Raw genomic sequence first — 21,241 nt, 5'->3', positions numbered from 1 at the left:
TCCATCCATTTACATACTTGTCCATTCCTCCCCATTCCTCTTTTCCCCCGTGCCTCAGTTTATCCCTCCTCACCAGGTACGGATGCGCTCACCTCACTTTCCGGATGCGGGACCTTCAGGGAATCGGGGGTGGCAGCGTGGGGGCCAGCCAGGGTAGGCAGCGCGAGCGCGTGTCTGCCAGCCAGCGGGGCTGGGCGCGCGCGCGCTGATGGGGGTGGGGGCGGCAGGCTGCGTGGCGGGGACCCTGGCCGGCAGTTCTTTCTTGTGCAGATGCGCACCGGCACCCAGTGCAGATGTGGCCGCCGCTAGCCCTCGCCTGTGTCTCGCGCCGGCTTGGAGCTTGGAAGAGGCGCCTCCCCCACCCCACTTGCAGAAGACCCCACTTTCTTCCTCCCACAGACCCCTGTAGCCCCCGTGATGCCCCCCAAACCCAATAATGGTTCGGTCCTCAGTCACATCAATGTTTATTCTTCGAGACTGGGTCCCAGTTGTGACATTCGTTCCCCCTCCTTTTCCCGCTTCGTGAAGTGGCCCGGGGCCCAGCCCCACCTCCACCTTTCTCTAAACCAATTCCCACCCAGCTTCAAGGAGTTTCATTTGCATTTCCGGGGCCAGCTGCCCAATCGGAAGACATAACCACGCCTCCTCTCCCACGGGGGCGGTTCTCCTGGAGGACTGCACCACTCTTGGGATCCAGGGATGAAGGAAAAGTCATCCATCAACGTCTGGGTGACAAGGAGGGTGGGTGCTTCCTTCAAGTCAGGGCCTGGAGTTGGGCAACAGGGGGTTGTTCATGCCTTGGAAGAAACCTAACAGTCCGATTTCTGGGACTGGCTCCTTGAGGATCTTCTGAATCTGCAGGCAAAGGAGATGAGGAAGTGAAAAAGTTCTATCTCCACGATACAGAATCTGAGGAGCACCTCTTCATCTTGATCTCCCTTATTATTCTGACAGCACGGCTTCTTCAGTCAACCACTTGTTTTTTCCTATTTTCCTGTGACCGCTCCCTCACTCTTGCCTAGTTGAGCTGATCCCCGCCATCTTGGTTTGCTCTTGCCTTGACCACTAAGAGTAGATGTCTCTGCTTTGGGTTCTCTTGCCTACCGACATGTCCCCCTTCTTCACTAATCTCATCTTTCCTGGGCCATTCCTTTAGCTCTCAGTTTACACACACACAGAACCAAGCTGTGCCCATGAACTCAACGAATTTACACAACTCTCTCTTGGAACAGGAGTAAGCAGCTACATTCCTGGCAATCAAAGAGTCCAGCCAAGTTTATCTCCAAAAATCTATACCAAAAAAAATGCAAGTCCTGCATCTCTACTTCTCTTCCCCAGTTAAACCCCACCACTCTTTATAGGATTTGTGATATATGGATTCGTGAGAGTTGGTTTCTCTTTTCTGTTCCAGGTCTCCTAACATAATTATTTTTGACTATTCTGAGGTACCAATTTGATGGTGGCCAGCTCCTGTTCTCTTTCTCAACGAGGCATAGTTGAGGTTTATTAAAGATATTTTAAAGTAAAGTTTAGGAACAAAGAGGTGGTTTTTCTCTTGCTTGCAGCCCCAGTAGCTTCTGGAATTTCCTGGGTAAGAAGATAAACACCAAAGCATGGATGTTGACTTATCTAAAAGGGAGTTGACTCCTAACCTGTGCCCTCAGAGTCTGTGGCTGAGGAAAACACTTTCCCCACATGGGTTTTCTTTATTTTTTTGTTGATGTTGATTTGGTTGGGATAGAACCCAGGGCCTCACCAAAGCTAGACAACTTCTCTGCAGTAGCTGTCTTCAGACTGCCGTGTGTGTGTGTGTGTGTGTGTGTGTGTGTGTGTGTGTGTGTGTGTTTATATGCATATGTAGATGTAGATGTATATGAGTGTATGTATGTACATCTTTAAGTGGGTGTGGGTGTGCATGTGTGTGCACATGTTTATGTTGGTATTTAGATGCGGGTGTATGTGAGAGAGAGACAATGGCTGGGTTATTGTCAAACCCCAAATCTTTCCAAAGACATGGCTCAGTCTCCCTCTCCTCTCTCCTTCTTTCCTCCCTAACCTGCCAGTATTGGCCACACTCAGTTACAATTATTGGACTAAGGGAAACTCATCCTCAGGTCTTGGCCTTTGCTCCAGCCATCTCCTAGACAATAAACTCCAGACATCCTGTCCTAATACTCAGAATTAGAATTATTTTGTTTTAATGTTCAGAATATGAAGTCAGGTGTCGCTGCTCACCTTCTTTTTTTTGAGAAAGGTTTTTATGGTGGTTTAAACAGGAATGACCAATGCACAGACTCAAGTCTTTGCTTGGCCCACAGGAAGTGGCATTACTAGAGGGTGTGGCCTTATTGGGAGAAATATGTCACTGTTGGGGTGGGCTTGGAGGTCTCTTATGCTCAAGCTATGCCCTGTGTAACACAGTCTCTTGCTGCTGCCTGTAGATTAAGATGCAGAACTCTCAGCTACCTCTCCAGCACCATGTCTGCTTGCAGGCTGCCATGCTACCTGCCATGACAATAATGGACTAAAACCCTGAACTATAAGCCAGTTCCAATTAAATGGTTTCCTTTATAAGAGTGTAGCTGGTCTTTGCTACTTTGCGGGTTCTTCTTTTCCCACCCTTTATCATATCCAGTTCCAAGTTCTAACAATAGATAGAAGAGAAACAAGGATAAAGGGGAGAGAGGAATTAGGAAAATCCCTGAATTTAATTTCTTTCCTTTGTTTCTTCTTGGCCCGTGGCTACTAACAAACTACAACCAACCTCCCTAAATGACTAACAATGATCCTGACCACACCTTTCAGGGCCCTCGCATTTATACACCCTCTGAAAAGTTACTATAATTCCAATTGTAGAAACTATCTGCAGCTGGCAAAACCATGCCTCTGCTAGAGCACGAGGCAAATCATAGTCACCTGCTGTGGACAATCGGAAGCAGCCCCATATTCCCACACCTGGGATTAAAACAAAAACACATTTTTGTAATATTTCTGTGTTTTTAAAGAAACCAAAATTCTAAAGTTGTCACTACGTAAGAGTTGCTGTGGTCATGTTGTCTCTCCAGAGCAATGAAACCCTAGGGCAGTCTCTCCTTGAACTAGGGATCCTCCTGTCTCCTCACTGCCAACACCCAGCATTTATGTAGATTCTGGAGATCTATATTCAGATCCTTATGCTGGTATAGAAAGCACTTTACCAACTGAGCCATCTCCCCGAACCTCTCAGATTGGCTTTTTTTTTTTTCTTTTTGTGACAGGGTTTATCTGTATAACTCCCTAGCTGTCCTGGCACTCACTTTGTAGACTAGGCTGATCTCAAACTCACAGAGATCTGCCTGTCTCTGCCTACCAAGTGCTAGGATTAAAGGCATGAACCACCATGTGCAACCTTGGATTTGATTTTTATTTTATTTATTTATTTTTTAAATATTTATTTATTTCATGTATATGAGTACACTGTCACTGTGTTCAGACACACCAGAAGAGGACATCGGATCCCATTACAAATGGTTGTGAGCCTCCATGTGGTTGCTGGGAACTGAACTCAGGGCCTCTGGAAGAGCAGTCAGTGCTCTTAACCACTGAGCCATCATCTCTCCAGCTGGATTTGATTTTTAAAAGATTAATATTGTTTTGAAGGCTAGATGTAATGGTGCACCACTTTAAACCTAGTACTCAGGAGGCAGAGGCAGGTCGATCTCTGTGAACTAGAGACCTGCATAGTCTACATAGTGAATTCCAAGACACTCAGGACTACAAGGAGAAATCCTGTCTCAAAAAACAAACAAAACAAAAATTAATTGAGGACTTTATACAATGTATTTTGATCATATTTGTGATAGTTTGTATATGCTCAGTCCAGGGATTGGCACTATTAGAAGGTGTGGCCCTGTTGGAGTAGGTGTGTCACTGTGGGTGTGGGCTTAAGACCCTTATCCTGGCTGCAGGGAAGTCAATATTTTGCTAGCAGCCTTCAGATGAAGATGTAGAACTCTCAGCTTCTCCTGCACCATGCCTGCCTAGATGCTGCCATGCTCCCACCTTGATGACACTGTACTGAACCAGTTCCAATTAAATGTTCTTTATAAGAGTTGCCTTGGTCATGGTGTCTGTTCACAGAAGCAAAACCCTAACTAAGACAGAAGTTGGTACTGGGAGTGGGGTATTGCTGTAACAGGCCTGACCTTTTTTTTTTTTTTTTTTTTTTTCGGAGCTGGGGACCGAACCCAGGGCCTTGCGCTTGCTAGGCAAGCGCTCTACCACTGAGCTAAATCCCCAACCCCAACCTTTTTTTTTTTTTTTTTTTTTTAAGACTATGAATTTTGGGACTTTGGATTTGGAAAGTAGTGGAATGTTAAAACATTAGGTAGGGCTTAGTGGACCATCCTAGTAGGAATATGGAAGACTTTGTTGTTAAGGGTGATTTGAACTATGGAAGGATTTTAATATGGGGCCAAAAGACTGTTCTTGTGATAGTTTGGTGAAGAATGTGGCTTCTTTGCCTTTGTCTGAAGAGTCTACCTGAGGCTAAGGTAAAGAGATTCATACTAATTGCATTGACAAAGGAAATCTCAGAAAGCCCATCACAGTCTTTGTTCTTTGCTTAAGTCTCATTAAGAGCATTTCAAACAAGTATAGCAAGCTTAGAAAGGAGAAATAAGGAAAAAAAAGCCAAGTCAGGAGGATTATCAGGAGTTTCAGGTCAGTCTAGGGTACAGATCAAGATCCTGGTTAAAATTAGTAAAAGCCAGGCAGTGGTGGCACATGCCTTTAATCCCGGTACTCTGAGTTTGAGGCCAGCCTGGTCTACAGAGCAAGTTCCAGGATGGCCAGGGTTACATAGAGAGACCCTGTCTCAAAATATAAAACCAACCAACCAAACCAAACTAAACCAGAACAAAACAAAATAAAACAAAAAAGTAGTAAAGAAAGAAAAAAAGAAGAGGAGGAGGAAGAGGAAGAAGAGGAGGAGGCTCAGCAAAATTCTTCAACAGGTTAAAGTACTTCCGATACCAGCCCAGCTGCCTGAATTCAATTCCCCAGAGCTCATAAGGTAGGAGAGAACTGACTCCCAAAAGTTGTTCTCTGATCTCACACTTGCACATGCGCGCATACGTATTTCTCTCTCTCACACGTATTTTTTTTAGTAGGGTTGGAGATACAGTTCAAGTCAGTAGGGGTTTTCTCTAGTAGGCATAGAGCCGGGGGGACTGGCACCAGCACTATATTAAAAAAAAAAAAGGGGGTTGGGGATTTAGCTCAGTGGTAGAGCGCTTGCCTAGGAAGCGCAAGGCCCTGGGTTCGGTCCCCAGCTCCGAAAAAAAGAACCAAAAAAAAAAAAAAAAAAAAGAGCTGGAGAGATGGCTCCGCTGTTAAGAACTCTGACTGCTCTTCCAGAGGTCCTGAGCTCAATTCCCAGCAACCACATGGTGGCTCACAACCATCTGTCTCGGAATCCAATGCCGTCTTCTGGTATGTCTGAAGACAGCTACAGTGTCTGAAGACAGCTACACACATGCATAAAATAAAGAAATAAATCTTAAAAAAAAAATGGGGCCAGAGAGATGGTTCAGTTGTTAAGAATGCTTGCAGCTCTTACAGAAGACCAGGATATGGTTCTCAGCACCAGTCAGGTGCCTCACATCCCCCTGTAACCCCAGCTCCAGGTGGTGTGACGCAGTCTTCTGGGGTGCATATCTGGACATACATGCATACACATAAACAGAAACACAGATCTTGAAAAAGATGTGGGGGCTGGGGATAGCTTTCCAGTTAAGAACACTGGCCTATTTTCCAGAGAACCTGGGTTGGATTCCCAGCGTGCACATGGTGGCTCAAAACTGAATGTGATTCCAGCTTCATTGAGATCTGATGTCCTTTCCTGGCCTCTGTAGGAACTGTGTGAATTTTGCCCCCACATATACATGCAGGTAAAACACATATACACATAAGATTAAAAAAATAGATTCAAATATATATGGCATGGTGGTATTTAGCTATAATTCCAGCACACAGAAGGCAGATGTAGGAGGATCGGAAGCATGCAAAGTCATCCTTAGATACAGAAGGAGTCTGAGGTAAGTCTGGGCTACGTGAGGCCTTGTCTCAAAAAACAAAATGGGGCTGGAGAAGTTGCTCAGCAGTTAAGAGTAGTGGTTGTTCTTCCAGAAGACCCAGATTTGACTCCCAGTTCCCACATTATGGCTTACAACTATCTCTAACTTCAGCTCATACCCTCGGTCTAATCCAATACTTCAGGTCTTTTGAGGGCACCCAGGTGCCAGGCACGCAAGTGACGCACAGACATACACACAGGGAAAACATACAATAAAACGAAGTCAGAAAAAAAAAGGAAAGCGGAAGAGAAATATGTCTTCTCTGCCTGGGTGACAGAGGAGGGCCTTTACCTCCTTGAACTGTGGGTGGGCAGCATCCTTTATAAGTTGGAGAGTCAGCGCTTCGCTAGTGGACAGGAAGACACCACTGTGCTGCATTCGGGCCAGTGCCACCAGCCGGTTCATCTCACTGCGGAGGACAAAGCAGGAGGAAGAGAGGCGAGTGTCTACGCTGCGCCACGTCGGTGCTGTATAGAACAGTTTTCTCCCAAACGGAACCTTCCTTCCAGATAAGAGGGAGAGGCTCACGAGACTCAGGAGATAAACAAGAGGCCACATGTAGGGCTACGGAGACGGCTTAGTGGTTAAGAACACTGTTGCTCTAGCAAAAGACATGGGTTCAATTCCCAGCACCCACATGGCAGTGAACAACATGACCATGAACTATAACTCTAGTTCTAGTGGATCGGGGACTCTCTCTTTTTTTTTTTTTTTTTTTTGGTTCTTTTTTTCGGAGCTGGGGACCGAATCCAGGGCCTTGTGCTTCCTAGGCAAACGCTCTACCACTGAGCTAAATCCCCAACCCCTGGGACTCTCTTTTGACTTCTGCAAGCATGCATGTAAACAAAACCTTCATACACATAATGTGAAATTCTAAAAGGCCTCATGCCCGGGAAAGAAGAAACCTGGGAAAGTCTCAAAGGCTCTTACCCTGCTTTATAAAAGGGCACATCAACTGGAGCAGTCAGGACACTGATTAGCTGCAGGGCAGCTGGGAAAAGAAAGACTTAGCTGTAAGGAGAGGTTCTCAGACAGTCGAGCTGTCTGCAAGCTGTGCAGAGGACTCCAGGCCTGCAGTTTTCATGAGTCCCATTGGGCCCTTCAGTGAAGCAGTTGTTTCAGAGTCCATCCCTCACGTCATTGGCCCAGTGTGGTTAAGAGCACAGGTTGCTCTTCCAGAGGACCAGGGTTCAATCCCCAGCACCTACATGGTAGCTCATGATCCCAGGGGAATCTGACATCCTCACACCAAAGTACATTAAATACATTTTTTTTTTAAAAATTAAAAAGTAACTCATTGGCTCACTGAGTTCGACATAGGTGCAATGGTTACTTTGGTCTGTAGTCCATTCCCTTTCCAGGGTAAGTAGGTGTCTGTGTGTTGGGATTCCTAAGGAAACATCTGACATACAACAAAACAATAGGACACACAGGACCACTTCCCCAGATGTCTCCAACATACACCCACCACAAGGTGACCTTCTCACCTTTGAGAAGAGCAGGCATCCACTGCTACATGGACCTGTAGCCCTCGGTCCAGGAGGTCTAGAGCTGTGTTCTAAGGCGTAGAGAGGGGTCAAGGTGAGACTCAGAGCAGAACTGTGGGCCCCGTGGGGGGAGGTGAGGATCCTAGGCCAGATGTGGAGACTGAAATAGCAGATGAGGAAGTCTCAGGTCAAGGCTAGGGCCCCAGGACAAAAGAAAAGCCAGAAGGGAGGTCAGGAAGATTAGATAGATATCCCTGAGGACAAGGAGTCTCACCAAGATGCAAACTTGGGTCTCAATGCCACAAAGTAGCACAGACTTCAGCTGGGGCAGTTTGTCCAGTTCCTGTTGAAGTGGGGGCACCATGCTGAAGGACGTTTTACTCATGGTTCTCACGCCCTGAGCGCCCAGCTCAGGAACTGTGGGGCCCAGGCCTTGTGGGTAATGCTCTGTCAGCAAGACGGGGACATCTAATATCCGGGCCACCTGTATGGGAGGGAAAGCATTGTGCTGGGACCCAAGGATGAGTGCTGATGACCAGATTCCTGAGTCTGAGGGGTGAGAATGGGCCTGGAATCCTGTGTTTAGGGGAGGAAGGTTTCAATCTGCACTCCTTGGGCTCGGGAAGGCAAGGCTGTCTCATACCTTAAGCATCCGAGCGGCCATTGATACGATCTGAGGGAAGTAGAGGACTCTGTCTCGAAGTTTCTCCTGCATGTCACATAGGAACAGGATGGAGGACTCTGGAAAGATCCGGCCAAGGCTAGCCCTGGCTGCTGCCATTGTCTGGGGGTGGACAGAGGGACAGTAGAAGGGGTTAGGTAGGGGGAAAAGTACCCCTCATCGATGGCCTGTGCACTTGGCTCTGTGGCCTGTGCGTATTCCTTCTCATACCTCTGGGCCTTTTCACCCATAGTTATTGGCCAGGAATTCCTCCTTCTATCTCCCTCCCTCCTTCCCTTCCTTCTTCTCCTCTCCCCTTCTCCCCCTCCTCCTCTTCCTTTTTGTCCCCTTCCGTCTCCCTCCTCCTCCTCTTTTCTTCCCTCCCTCTCCTTCCCCCTCCCTCCCTCCTGCACAGCTCACACATAGGTGAGGCTACTTTTCCCCCAAAGCGTTCTCTGACGTGTCCATTTTTCCCCCCGTGTCAGCCCCTCAAACTGTTCCCCCTTTGTCCTCCCCCAAGTCTGTACACTGCTGGCGGTAAATCTGTGACCTCTTTCTACCTGTCCCTAATAGAGCCCACTCAGGCCTCGGCCCCCTGGGGAAACTGAGTCTAAACACTAAGGTGACCTGCTCAGGGACACACAGATCTTGGACTCTGAGACAAAAAAATGCCATGGTTGGGGGTGGGGCTGGACGGAAGGGGCTGGAGAGATGGCTCAGCAGTAAAAGGCTAGGATCACGACCAAAAACTGTAAGAAAAAGTGCCACAGGGATTTTCTATGTACCCCAGGTTGGGCTTACACAGAAACTTACAATCTTCTCGCCTCAGCCTCCTGAGTTCGGGGGTCGCAAGCATGTGCCACCATGCCAGGTGAGATCCTTTAACACCCAGCTTGGCCAACACTTGCCCCTAGCCTGGGCTTACCCATGTATAAAACACTGTTGCTGAACTTCTTTCTGGGTCTTGAAAACAAAGGGTGGTCCCCATAGGATGGCTATTCATTAGATACAGAAAGTAACAAAAGCCCAACAGGTACTACATCGTAGAAGCCTCGAAATGTTCCATTTAGTTAAAGAGACCAATGCATGTGCATGATCTATTCACATCAGACAACCAGAATACACCAAGTGTGGTGGCTTGCACGGTCATCCTAGAGCCCAGGACAACAAGAATTGCTGATTCCGAGGGTGGCGTGAGCTACATGAGTTCCAGATCAGCCTGGGCTGCCGAGTCTCAAGAAGCTAAAACAGATCTGGCCAGATGTCTCAGTGGGTAAAAGTGCCTGCCAGCAAGCCTAAGAATCGAGGCTGACTGGACTCAGTAAAGGGGAGAACCAACTCCCACAGGTTGTGAACTCTGACCTCCATATGTGACACACATCTCTCTCCCTCCTTCTCCCCACTTATAAAATAAGTACACATGGGGCTGGTGGGATGGCCCAGCGGTTAAGGGCACTTGCTGTTCTTGCAGAGGACCAGGGTTTGATTCTCAGAACCCACGTGGTGACTTGTAACTGTCTGTCACCCTAGTTCCAGGGGATCCTATGTCCTTTCTGAATTCCTTGGGCACCAGACATTCATGTGGTGCACAGGCATTCAGACAAAAAGCGCTCGCGTGTGCGCACACACATGCACACACACACACACACACACACACACACACACACACACAGAGCCAGAAATAATGACAATAACAAAACCAATAAAACAAAACAAGATATGTACAGAAGAGTCAATACCAGGAATGCAAATGGCCAGGGGATGGAGAAGGGAGAATTTACATGGCTGTTAATGGTTTCCACTTGGGGGAATAAAAATGTTTGGGACCTAGCTTAACAGTGGTGGATACACACATCACTGACATGCTATAGGTCACCTTTATTCTGAAGTAGCTGAGGACTGGGAATGTGGCTCAGTTGGTAGAGAGCCTGCCTCAGCACCACATAAAACACCGAGGTGGCACAGATGTGGAATTCTAGCCAGCCCAGATCAGGAGGTGCCAAGGTCACCTACTGCAACACAGCTGAGTTCAAGGCCAGCCTTGGCTACATGAGACTCTCCTTGCAGAAACCAAGTTTTGTTATTGTTGTTGTTTTGAGACAGGGTTTCTCTGTGTAGCCCTGGCTGTCCTAGAATTTGTTCTATAGATCAGGCTGGCCTCAAACTCAGAGATCCACCTGCCTCTGCCTCCCGAGTGCTGGGATTAAAGGTGTGTGCCACCACTGCCTGGTCATTATTTCATTTTTTATGATTATTTTATATGTGTGTGTTTTGTCCACATGTGTGCCCATGGAGGTCAGAAGAAGGGAATCAAATCCCTTGGAAATGGAGTTGCAGTCAGTTGCAAGCAACCATGTGGGTGCTGGAAATTGAACCCAGGTCCTCTCGAGGGGCAACCAGTGCTCTTAACCACTGAGCCATCTCATCAGTCCTCCAAAACTAACTTTTTAAAAGGTAATCTCCTTCTCCACCCCCTGCTTCCTGATACATGTGTGTAAGACAGAGGTCAAAAATGGTTGTCATTGCTCAGAAGCCATTGTCTCTGTATTATGGGACAGGGTCTATCCTTGGAAAACGGGCTTCCCACATTCAGCTAGACTGGCAGGAGAGTGAGCCCTAGGGACCCTCCTGCCTTCTCCTTCCCAGTGGTAAGGTTGCATGGTCACAGACTCAGCCCTGACTTTCTATGCAGGTACTGAGCATGGAACTCAGGTCCTCTTACCTACATTTTTAGAATTTTACTAAATGAGACATTTCTCCAGCCTAAGTGGGTAAATTTCTTTTTTTCTTTTTTTTCTTTTTTTCGGAGCTGGGGACCGAACCCAGGGCCTTGCGCTTGCTAGGCAAGTGCTCTACCACTGAGCTAAATCCCCAGCCCCAGTGGGTAAATTTATATAAATTATAATTATACTATATATAATACACATTGCATAATAATATATTGTATTTTATATCTATATTAAAATGTATAACACATAATATATAAATTATATTATATGAATAAATGAATAATAGAATGCACATTTTACATATGATATATAAATTATGATGAAATTATATATTATAATATGATTTACATGTATGTATCTTTCATTCTCGGATCCAAAGATAGCTCCTGGGTGGGTGGGTATGTGTGATCCACCGGGAGCACAAAGTGGTGTAGCCAAAACTCACTGCCAAATAAGAGTGTGGTGGTCAGGAGCCCCTGGGGGTGCACAACCTGAGATGTTCCAGGCCCCCAGTACTTACTCTGATCAATCACTGCCTAACACTTCAGAGGGGTCTTATACCTCCACCCCAAAAGGAAACAAATTAGAAATTCTCCTGCTCCGTCACCTCCTGAGGTAAATCTGATTAAGACACTTCTGTTTGGACACACAGGAAAGGTCAGATGCAGCTGCTGATCCAGTGTCTGGGAACCGTGTGAGACAGCATGGATCTCTCCGTCTGTTCAAGCTGTGTGACTGTATGGTGGCCACTCCTGGTTGTTTTTACTGTATGTCTCGCTCTCTCTCTGTGTCTTTCTATGTGTTTCAATCTGTTTTATTTCCCTGTATTGACCTGTGGCTTCCTCTGGCATGAGACCCTCCCTCTACCCTATTTAAGGCCTGTGCTCCTTCCTTTTGGGGACCAAAATCCTTTTGTCTTGGCCAGGTCACCCAGAGACACTCTCCCCACCAAAAGAAGGAGGAGGAGGAGGAAGAGGCAGAGGAAGGAGGAGGAGGGAGGAGGAAGAAGGAGGAGGAGGAAGAGGAAGAAAAAGAAGGAGGAGGAGGAGAAGAAGAAGAAGAAGAAGAAGAAGAAGAAGAAGAAGAAGAAGAAGAAGAAGAAGAAGAGGAGGAGGAGGAGGAGGAGGAGGAGGAGGAGGAGGAGGAGGAGGAAGAGGAGGAAGAGGAGGAGGAGGGGGAGGAGGAGGAGGAAGAGGAGGAGGAAGAAGAAAGAAGGAGGAAGGAGGAGGAAAAAGAGGAAGGAGGAGGAGGAGGAGGAGGAGGAGGAGGAAAAAAAAATCCTCTTCCGGTCTCACTCCAGGAGCAGGAGCGCTTGCCTGACCTGTTGCTTGGCTCCTGCTAACAGTCAAGGTCCTCCCTGTGTTTAGTCAGGGAGAGGCCAGGCCTCTCATCCAGCTGCCCCTCTCCCCACATCTAAGCAGGGAGGGGGAAATAGTTTCCCCCAGATTACCATTCCTTCCACTCTGTGCCTGCTCTAAGCAGCCTCAGGGAAGGTGGAAAGTTCCCCTGGGCTGAGCCTGAAGGAAAATTTCTTTTTCACAATGTATAACTCACCTTTCTCTGAACAAAATAAAAATACTGCCCTGGGCTGGGGGCTTGCTGCTGGATAACACAGCTGGGACAGAATAGATTTTCCCTTTGGTCCAAGGAGACTTTAAGCAATTTTCACTAAGTACTTTTTAGAAAGGTTAAAGACAGCTGTCTTTAAAAAAATTTCTTTCGTCATCCAGTTAGCCTCAGATACTAAAAAAAGGTTATAAAAGTAATATATATCTGCAGATCTCAGTTTCTGCAGGTACCTCAAAGGTGTTTAACAACAGAGAACTGATTTGGATGAGACCTTCTGCATAAACTGAGCACCACTGTCACCTTCTCTGATGATGAGACACAATTACATTTACAGATACCCAGCAAAATTTTAGTTCTTACCATCTGTCAGAAGGATGGCTCCTTGCTGAAAGTTCTGCCTCCAAACAAAAGGTACAGTTGGAAAATCTCTCAGGCTGGCAACAAAGACTCCCAGGGGTATGGACAAGACTGGTCCAACCCCAAGCTCTTATAATTAATTGTTCAACTGGTCCAGCTCCGTCCTTCATGATAAAACAATACCCAATGACCTTAGAAACAAAAGGGGAAGGTGCAGTTCATATCGCACCCTGGGGTCCTGTCACAGCCTCTCTCTGATGTGTCACCCTGGCACACTTCTCTCCTGCCTGTGATGAAACCTGGGACCTTTGATTCTCTTTGAGTCTGACTCCTCCAAAGAAACAGCTGTATACTCTTTGACCAGAAACCTGTGTTTCTTCAGTCTCCCACTGGCAGAGGTGACTCAACCCATTTTTCTTTCCAATAGACAGGCCCAGTGGGAGGTTACAACAGGCAATATTCCTGGACCAGGTTGCCCCAGAACTTAAAGATACTACATCCACGGGTTTCCCAGAAAAATAGAATATGAAAGGGCCACCGAGGGACTGCACCAGAGTCACATATCTTGGGCTACAGAATGTCCAACTTTATACTTCAGAGGTTGTTTATCTTGGCTACCAGCTGAGGGGAGGCAAAAGGAGCTGGTCTCACAGTAGGATTGCAACCATCCTTTGGATCCTAACTCCAAAGACTGAGAGACAGGTTCAAGAGTTTCTAGATGCAGCTGGGTATTGGTAACTCTGGCTACCAGAGTTTGTGGAAATAGCAAGCCCTTTATACACCAGCACACAGAGGGGTGGGGACTAAGTCCCTAATCCTGACTGAGATGAAATAAAAGACAAAAGCGATTTTAACTCAAACTTTGGGGCCATGAAAATGCCCCGTGACATACAAGTTTAAATAAGCAGAGCTGTGGCAGCCATTACTTGCTTAATAAAAGAAAGCAAACAGGTTAACTCTGGATTAAAATGTTATATTCACAGCACCCAGGGCAGTTTGTGGGTCTCCTCCTGGGAGCACCAGAATGCTAGTTGTCTAATGACTGTGACCCAGTACCAGGCCCCACTCCTGGCCCATCCTCAAGTCCGGTTTGAGGAACCCAGAGTCATCGATTTGGCTACCCTGTATGCAGGTGCTCGTCCATGACCATCAGGAGATGAAAGATAAAAACCAGGTTCGTGAGAGCTGCAGGAGTTACTTTAACTGAAGTGATGTGGGCCCATGCCAGGCAGAGAGCAGAGCTGATTGAACTAACCCAGGCTCTCAGATAGGAAAACAAGAAAAACCCACCACCATATACGTGGATCGTCAGTTAGTGTGCTTTTCTACTATACTGGGCATGCCACAGCGTGATCAATAGCACAAGAGGGCTTCTCACCACTGGGAGGTAGGAGGGGAGGATACTAAAAAACAGAACAAAAACACCTGGCCTTCCTCTAGCCTGTTTGGCTTCTCCTATAAATTGCTGCCTTCCACTGCTAGGCTGCTCACCTGGGTGTCTGACAAAGGCCTCAGACCAATGGGGTCTGTTGATATTCTGATGCAATGACCTGGTACTGCCTTATACTCCACAGTAAAGAAGAAATGGACAGCTCAAACCCACAGGCTGATAGAGGACACCAGAGAAAAAGCTCATTCAGAAACAACCAGAAGGACTGTTAGGAACTAATCTTCACCAGGCTACTCACCTGGGATCCACAAACACTTCTGAGCTGCTCAGACCAGGGTATATAACTAGACTGGATAGCCTAGGGTGGATGTCTCAGACAGACGCCAGGTTTGTGCTCAAATGAATCCAAAACAGAGAGCTCTTACCAAGGAAGGGGTCCAAATGAGAGACCAACACCTTGGCAGACTCTGGGAGAACTGACTTTGCCAAGATCCATCCTGCTGGGGGAGGATATCTTTCCTGCCTAGATAGAAGCCTTCCCCACCTGACTGAAACCTGCTCAAGTAGGAGCTAAAATGCCCTTCCAGATTTGGCCTCCCCTTTGCAATAGGGTCTGACAATGACCTGGGTTTCATAGCCCAAATCTCTCACCAAATCCAAAGCTTTAGACATAGATTGAAACCTTCATTGTGCATTTAGACCTCAGAGTTCTGGGCAGATAGGTAGGTGGATGGATGGATGGACAGATGACAGATAAGAAAAAAAAAGAATAAAAACTTAACAAAACTCTCACTAGAGATCAGAGGAGGATGGACAGATCTCCTTCCTTTGCTTCGCTTTGCTTTGGGCCCACTGTACCCCATATTGGGAGACGTCATGTTTGGAAGACCTCCCCCACTGCTTCCCAGGCTCAGAGACCAGCAGTTGGCAGAACTCTCGAACCATTGCTTTCTTAAGTCACTATGTCCTCCATACAGGCTGTTAACTGAACTATCTGAGACCCAGCTGATCTCTGTCCACCACCAGTTTCCCCGGGTTGGGGAGTCCAGTGGTGGATGGACCATCTGGGTCAAGTGAATAGCCAAAGGGGCACTGAAACGAACCTGCAAAGTATCATGGAGGTGATCTCTCCACTCCATGGGGAGGCAATGAAGGTAGCTGGCATTAAGGCACCGATCCACCACACCCAGGTCGAGACATAGAAGCTGCGGATGCTGTCCCTAAATGGACTGTCTCCAGACTGAGGTTAAGGTTTTGTAGGGCCCTAGTTCCTTCCATCCCCTCCCTCTACCTCCTTCTGAAACTTGTGTTTAGTATGAATGGGGGTTATGGTCCTCAGGCCTGGACCTAGAAACTAAGAAAGGGAGATATAGGCAAGTATTAGCTAATGTGAACACAGACCAGCAACTCGTATTCATCTTGGCCTTTGTGCACTGATGTCCACTTTAAATGTCTTGTTGTACTGGAGAAAGATGTGGAGGGTTATTTTTTAAGATAGGAATGCAGAGTTTACATTTCTAAGCATGCCTAAATTAATGTCAGAGGACTTATAAAGGTTAAAACTTGTCTAATATACTGAACCTTTAACCTACGCACATCTGATGTCTGCTATTGTGCCTTATGGACTAATTCATATGGATAGCAACAGTATTACTGGGCCTCTGAGACTGCTGGGTGGGCATGTACTAATGGTTTGACCAAATATGCCTCTTACAATGTTTTTCTTTTTTTTTTTTTCTTTTCTTTTTTTTGGAGCTGGGGACCGAACCCAGGACCATGCGCTTGCTAGGCAAGCGCTCTACCACTGAGCTAAATCCCCAACCCCTTACAATGTTTTTCAAACTAAGTACATAGGCTGATCAAGACTTGGAGATATTAAAAGTTTCAGTTTCTGAATTAAAACAAGTTAAATTCCCTTATAAAAATGGTACAACAAAATTGGAAAGGCTTAGACTTCTCATGATAAACACAAAATAAAACAACAACAAACTTCTATATAAGGCTTTAGAAGAAACCTGTTGTTTCCAGGCTAATTGATTGGGAGTAATTAAAAGAATTTTTTTTTTTTTTTTTTTTTTTTTTGGCCATGGTTGGTCTCTGTTCTCTTGGTTCCCTGGTTAACCACCCTGCTGTCAACTAAAGGCCGGACCTTTAGTTCTCATTCTGACTGCATCAGCAGTGAGGCCTTGCATCTTAAACTAAAACAAGTTGAGTCCATGATTTGACTCACTCACTAAGACCAGTGGGAAATGTAACAGGGCCCCACACCTCAGCACAACTGACTCCATGATGTAAGTACTATTCAGGCTGTGAAACTCAGCACACAGAAAACCCCACCAGCCAAAACCACAACAAAGGCCTGCTCCATTGAAGACCATAGCTCTGGGAAAGTCTCTAAACATAATAACCTTTACTTTTAGTTTATGTAGTTCTGCTTCTGACTAACTGTTCTTGCCAACCTGGGTTTTGTGCTTAGAAGCTCATCCTGAGAAAGGCTCAGGGCTACACTTCAGTCATCCTATGATGCTAGTTATATTATGATTAACTAGTTTTGTATGCATTCATTTATTTATATTAATTATATGTAAGTACACTGTCTTCAGACACACCAGAAGAGGGCATCAGATCCCATTACAGATGGTCATGAGCCACCATGTGGTTGCTGGGAATTGGACTCAGGACCTCTGGAAGAGCAGTCAGTGTTCTTAACCACTGAGCCATGTCTCCAGCCCTAGTTGTGTTTTTTTGTTTGTTTGTTTTTTTGTTTGTTTGTTTTTGAGACAGAATTTTTTGTTGTTTGTTTGCTTTGCTGTGTTTAGCCGCTGGTCCTGGACCTCCCTCTGTAGACTAGTCTGGCCTCAAACTCAAAGATCCACCTGCCTCTGCCCCCCAGAGTGCTCAGATTAAAGGTGTGCCGTGGGTGTTAGCAGGGCCACCGCATCTCTGTATTTCCAGGGTGACGGCTCCTGGGCTTTGAAGTAGCCTTTTGTAAACAGTCAGAGGTTGTTATCTGGAAAGTTAGGGGTTACTCTTCTGAAGGATTCTCAGAGCCTTTGCACAACTTAGTCCAGTGACCTCCCTGGCAAACCAGGAAGTCTCTTATGGCTGGGAATAGTTTAGGTAATGGTTCCTTCAGACAGTACCTAGATCAGTAAGAGGTTTTGGCATGCAGAAACTGACTCGCTAAAGGTGTCCTTTGTGTAACATTGAAGAGGTTCTGCCAAGTGGCTCAGGGTTTGGTCCTTGAGAGGCTGGTCCCCCTGAGGCTGAAGCCTGAATTCATCCCACATTTCCTCCTTCTTCATGGTCCTGCTTAACCCAAAACACCGACCGTGTGTACCATCACACCCCGCACATTCTTTGATTTTGATTTTTTTTTTCTTTTTTTTCAGAGGTGGGGACCGAACCCAGGGCCTTGTGCTTGCTAGGCAAGCGCCCTACCACTGAGCTAAATCCCCAACCCCTGATTTTGATTTTTAAGATTTATTTTGTTACTTTATGTGTACTGGTGTTACACCTGCATGTGTGTCTTCGAGACACAAGAATGCCATGATGAGAGAGGCCAGAAGAGGGTGTCAAATTACCTGGAGCTGGATTTACAGAGAGCTATTAGCCACCATGCGGGTGCTGGACCCAGCTTCCCTCTTTCAAAAACCTGAAGCAGGGAGTTCTGGTACGCCTTAATCCCAGTAATTTGGAGGCAGAGGCAGGAGAATCTCTGTGAGTTTGAGGCCAGCCTGATCTATAAAGCCAGTTCCAGGACAGCCAGGGATACTTTTACACAAACACTGTCTCAAAAGAAAGAAAGCAAGCGACCGAGCTAGCGCTAAAATTAGGAGAAATGTGTTGGGCACGGTGAGTATGCTTACAATCCCAGCACTTTGGAGGCTTATCTGGGTGGTGTGCCAAGAGTTGGAGGCCGGGCAGGACTGCATAGTGACCTTGCCTCAAAAAAGCTAACCAACAAGAAATTTAAGATTGCATAATGTGTAACAGATTTTCCAGTGAAGAAGAAATACAAGTTTTGCGATAAAGTAAACAGCTAGCAAAAAAGAGACTGTGGGGATAAGGTTCAAAACTGACAGCCACTCCCCTTTGACCCAGTGTCTTCTCCCAGATCTGAAAACTGAGATACAAGCCCTGCCCAGTCACGTCCCACCTCAAGGCCCCTGCTCTGCATTTCCTGGAGGGCCAGTGAGTGTCTGTGTTCCTCCCCCGACCCCGGTGGTGTGTGTGTGTGTGTGTGTGTGTGTGTGTGTGTGTGTGTGTGTGTGTGTGTGTGTATGGGTGTGTGTATGGGTGAGTGGGTGCATATACATGCAAGCACATGTGGAGATCTGAGCCTGGACTCAGGTGTTGGCAGTAACCTTCCACACTGAGATAAAGTTTCCTGTTTTCTGATGCTTTACAAGCCAAGCTAGCTGGCCAGGAAACTTCTCTGGAGTCCCCATTTCTACTTCTCATGTCCCACTATGACCACTGGGATTACAGTTACATGGTACGTGTCTAGCTTTACGTGGGCGCTGAGGACCCAGACTTGACTCCTCAGACTTGAGTGGCAAATACTTTGCCCATTGAGCAATTTACCTGGTGCCTAGAGGATTCCTTCTCTTTCCCAGGGCTCTCTTTTGGTTCTGAGCACAAGGGACACCCACGTACCAAAGACATTTTCAAGGGATGGATGAGCTGGAGAGACACACAGAGGATCACAAAGACCAAGGCAGCGGGGAGCTCCAGAGGGTCCAAACCGGAGGCTCAGAATGTCTCATAGCCTGACAAGTGTTAGACACTGAACTGCATGGTCACCATCCTCCAAATGACAGACATACAAACCCTCTGATCCAGAAATCTGTCCCTAAGTATTCATCTGACAGGGACCAGGTTATTATTAATCACGAGACTCTTTGACAGGGCTCTAGTGACGAAAGGGCCACACATTCCCAATATGGACATCCCCAAATGTAGACAGACTACCGACATTTGCGGCCTGGCCACCTGGTGACCCATGATGCCTTACACACTAGAGACTAATGCATAATGACCCCTGGCACCATAGCCTCTCTCAACCTTTATGTATAGCAGATAGCTTCTCATGGAGTCAAGGCTGGCCAGGGACTCACGTCAACCCTCCTGTCTTAGCTGTTTAAGTCCTACGATTATAGGCATGGAGTCACTCAGCGGTGATTATATACATTTCTTCCTTTTTCTTTCTTTCTTTTTTTTTTTTTTTTAAGTTTCCACTCTGTGGTTTGGGATAACCTAGAACTTCTCATCCTCCAGCCCCCACACCTAGTACAAGAATTTATAAACACACAAGTTATTCATGCAGTACTGGGGATCAGATTCAACACTGTTTACTTTGAGACAGAATCTTGCTAAACTGTCCAAGGGGACCTGAAAATCAGTTTGGCAATTCTCCTGCTGAGGCTTTTGGAGGGAGTAGCTGGGATTACAAAACCTGCAGCAGGCCAAGTTCTCACTATGGATTCTTTGTAGACAAAAGCAACCGCAAGGGAGGTCTCCAACACAGACGAAAAGTGCAGCAAGGAAAACAGAAAGCGAAAGTGTGGTTTGGAAAAAAACCCATCAGCACTCCCTGAACAGCAAATGTAAACTTATTTTTTTCTTTCAAATTTTACTTATTTAGTTTATGTATTTAGTATCCATGCCATGGTGCACATGTGGAGGTCAGAGACAAGTGAGGGAGTCATCTCCCTCCTGATTTCAAAGATCACCAATGTGTTTATTTTTTTTTCTTTTTTTCGAAGCTGGGGACCGAACCCAGGGCCTTGCGCTTGCTAGGCAAGTGCTCTACTACTGAGCCAAATCCCCAACCCCTTATCTTTATTTTTAAAAAAGATTTACTTATCTCTTCCGTATATGAGGCTCTGTCTACATGCCAGAAGAGGGAATCAGATCCCATTGCAGATGGTCCTGAGCCACCATGTGGTGGAGAATTGAACTCAGGACTTCTGGAAGAGGAGCCAGTACTCTTAACCCCTGAGCCATCTCTCCAGCCGTGGCTGTGCTTCTCTTATGAGTGTTTGACCTGAGACTGCATGGCCACACGTATCACGCAGTGTCTGTGGAGGCTGGAAGAGGGAGTCAGACCCCTTGGAATTAGAGTTAAAGATGACTGTAAACCACCATCTGGGTGCTGGGTACCAAACCCAGGTCCTCTGAAAGAGAAACTAAGAGTTCTTGACCGCTGAGCCATGTCAATCGGCCCCCTTTCTCTATCTCCCTCGTGTTTTTAAGGCTTATATCCCAATGGCTGGACTCTTAGCTTGGGAACCCATTTCTAGGAGGCACAGAGCGAAGGAAGTACTCTACACCACCTGTGGCATGTATGTTTAAAAACAGAAAGGGGGGCTGTAGTTGAGTGGTAGAGGGCACTTGATTTGCCTGGCATTCATGATACTCAGGCTCAGTTCTCCAGATCTGATCGAGATGGACTAGAGACACAGTTGGAAGAGGATTCAGGATGCTTTGGGGAGAGGGATACAGAGGAGCAAATCATTGCGAGAGAAGCAGGGATCAAGAACCTAATCCTGGAACCAGGAATTCCAGGCTGTGTGACCCTATGTGAGTTTCACTTCCTCTCTGGGCCTTTTTTTCCCTCCAGGGTTAGTTCACTCGCCGGGCTGATGCAAAAGTTGGATCTAGAGAGGTCCCCTTGGGTCTATCCTGAGACCAACCGGAATGCCACCCCAACCCCTGGACGCCCTGCCGGGCTTCCGTTTCCCTGTTTGAACTGCGGGATGGTGGGTTTGCAAACAGCACGCAAAAGTAGCGAATGGGACTTACTCTAAGGTCCCAGGTTCGAGTCCGGGCCCCTTTTCAAGAAGTCCCGTGACCTTTCTCCGCTGGATCCCCACGGACTCCGGACTCTTTACTGGGTCTCCTTTTTGCCCTTTGCGGACACGTAGTCC

At 46.7% G+C, this 21,241-nt stretch overlaps 2 protein-coding genes across 18 annotated transcripts in view; both read right to left on the bottom strand.

The window, feature by feature from the left end:
• Shisa7 (shisa family member 7) overlaps window positions 1-495 on the bottom strand; it is a 19,238-nt gene extending 18,743 nt beyond the window's left edge. For 9 of the 11 annotated variants that reach the window (XM_087592785.1, XM_087592776.1, XM_087592810.1 and 6 more), the window contains exon 1: window positions 93-495. The gene's annotated coding sequence lies outside the window, so the exon portion shown is untranslated. The remainder of the gene's footprint in view (window positions 1-92) is intronic. The other 2 variants (XM_087592859.1, NM_001145175.1) reach the window with 2 other exon arrangements.
• On the bottom strand, window positions 449-21,241 carry Isoc2b (isochorismatase domain containing 2b). Of its 7 annotated transcripts, none has more exons than XR_015629072.1 (6): window positions 21,117-21,241; window positions 8,247-8,387; window positions 7,878-8,087; window positions 7,604-7,763; window positions 6,408-6,525; window positions 449-855 (listed from the first exon to the last, which is right to left on the bottom strand). XR_015629072.1 is itself a non-coding variant. In NM_001008367.1 (6 exons), the coding sequence occupies exons 2-6, from the start codon at window positions 8,382-8,384 to the stop codon at window positions 760-762; spliced, it is 633 nt and encodes a 210-aa protein (NP_001008368.1). In that variant the 5' UTR covers window positions 8,385-8,387; window positions 21,117-21,214; the 3' UTR covers window positions 449-759. The 7 variants fall into 7 exon arrangements, 3 of the variants coding, with proteins under 3 accessions (NP_001008368.1, XP_087424276.1, XP_087424277.1); NM_001008367.1 differs by having other exon boundaries at window positions 7,604-7,674; window positions 21,117-21,214; XR_015629048.1 differs by lacking the exon at window positions 449-855 and adding an exon at window positions 3,390-3,518 and having other exon boundaries at window positions 5,439-6,525; window positions 7,604-7,674.

This window comes from Rattus norvegicus, chromosome 1 (genome assembly GCF_021556685.1).
Source record: "Rattus norvegicus strain SHRSP/BbbUtx chromosome 1, alternate assembly SHRSP_T2T, whole genome shotgun sequence".
Classification (NCBI taxonomy): domain Eukaryota; kingdom Metazoa; phylum Chordata; class Mammalia; order Rodentia; family Muridae; genus Rattus; species Rattus norvegicus.
The sequence above is the reverse complement of the archived record's forward strand: the minus strand, read 5'-3'. Positions and strand labels throughout refer to the sequence as shown.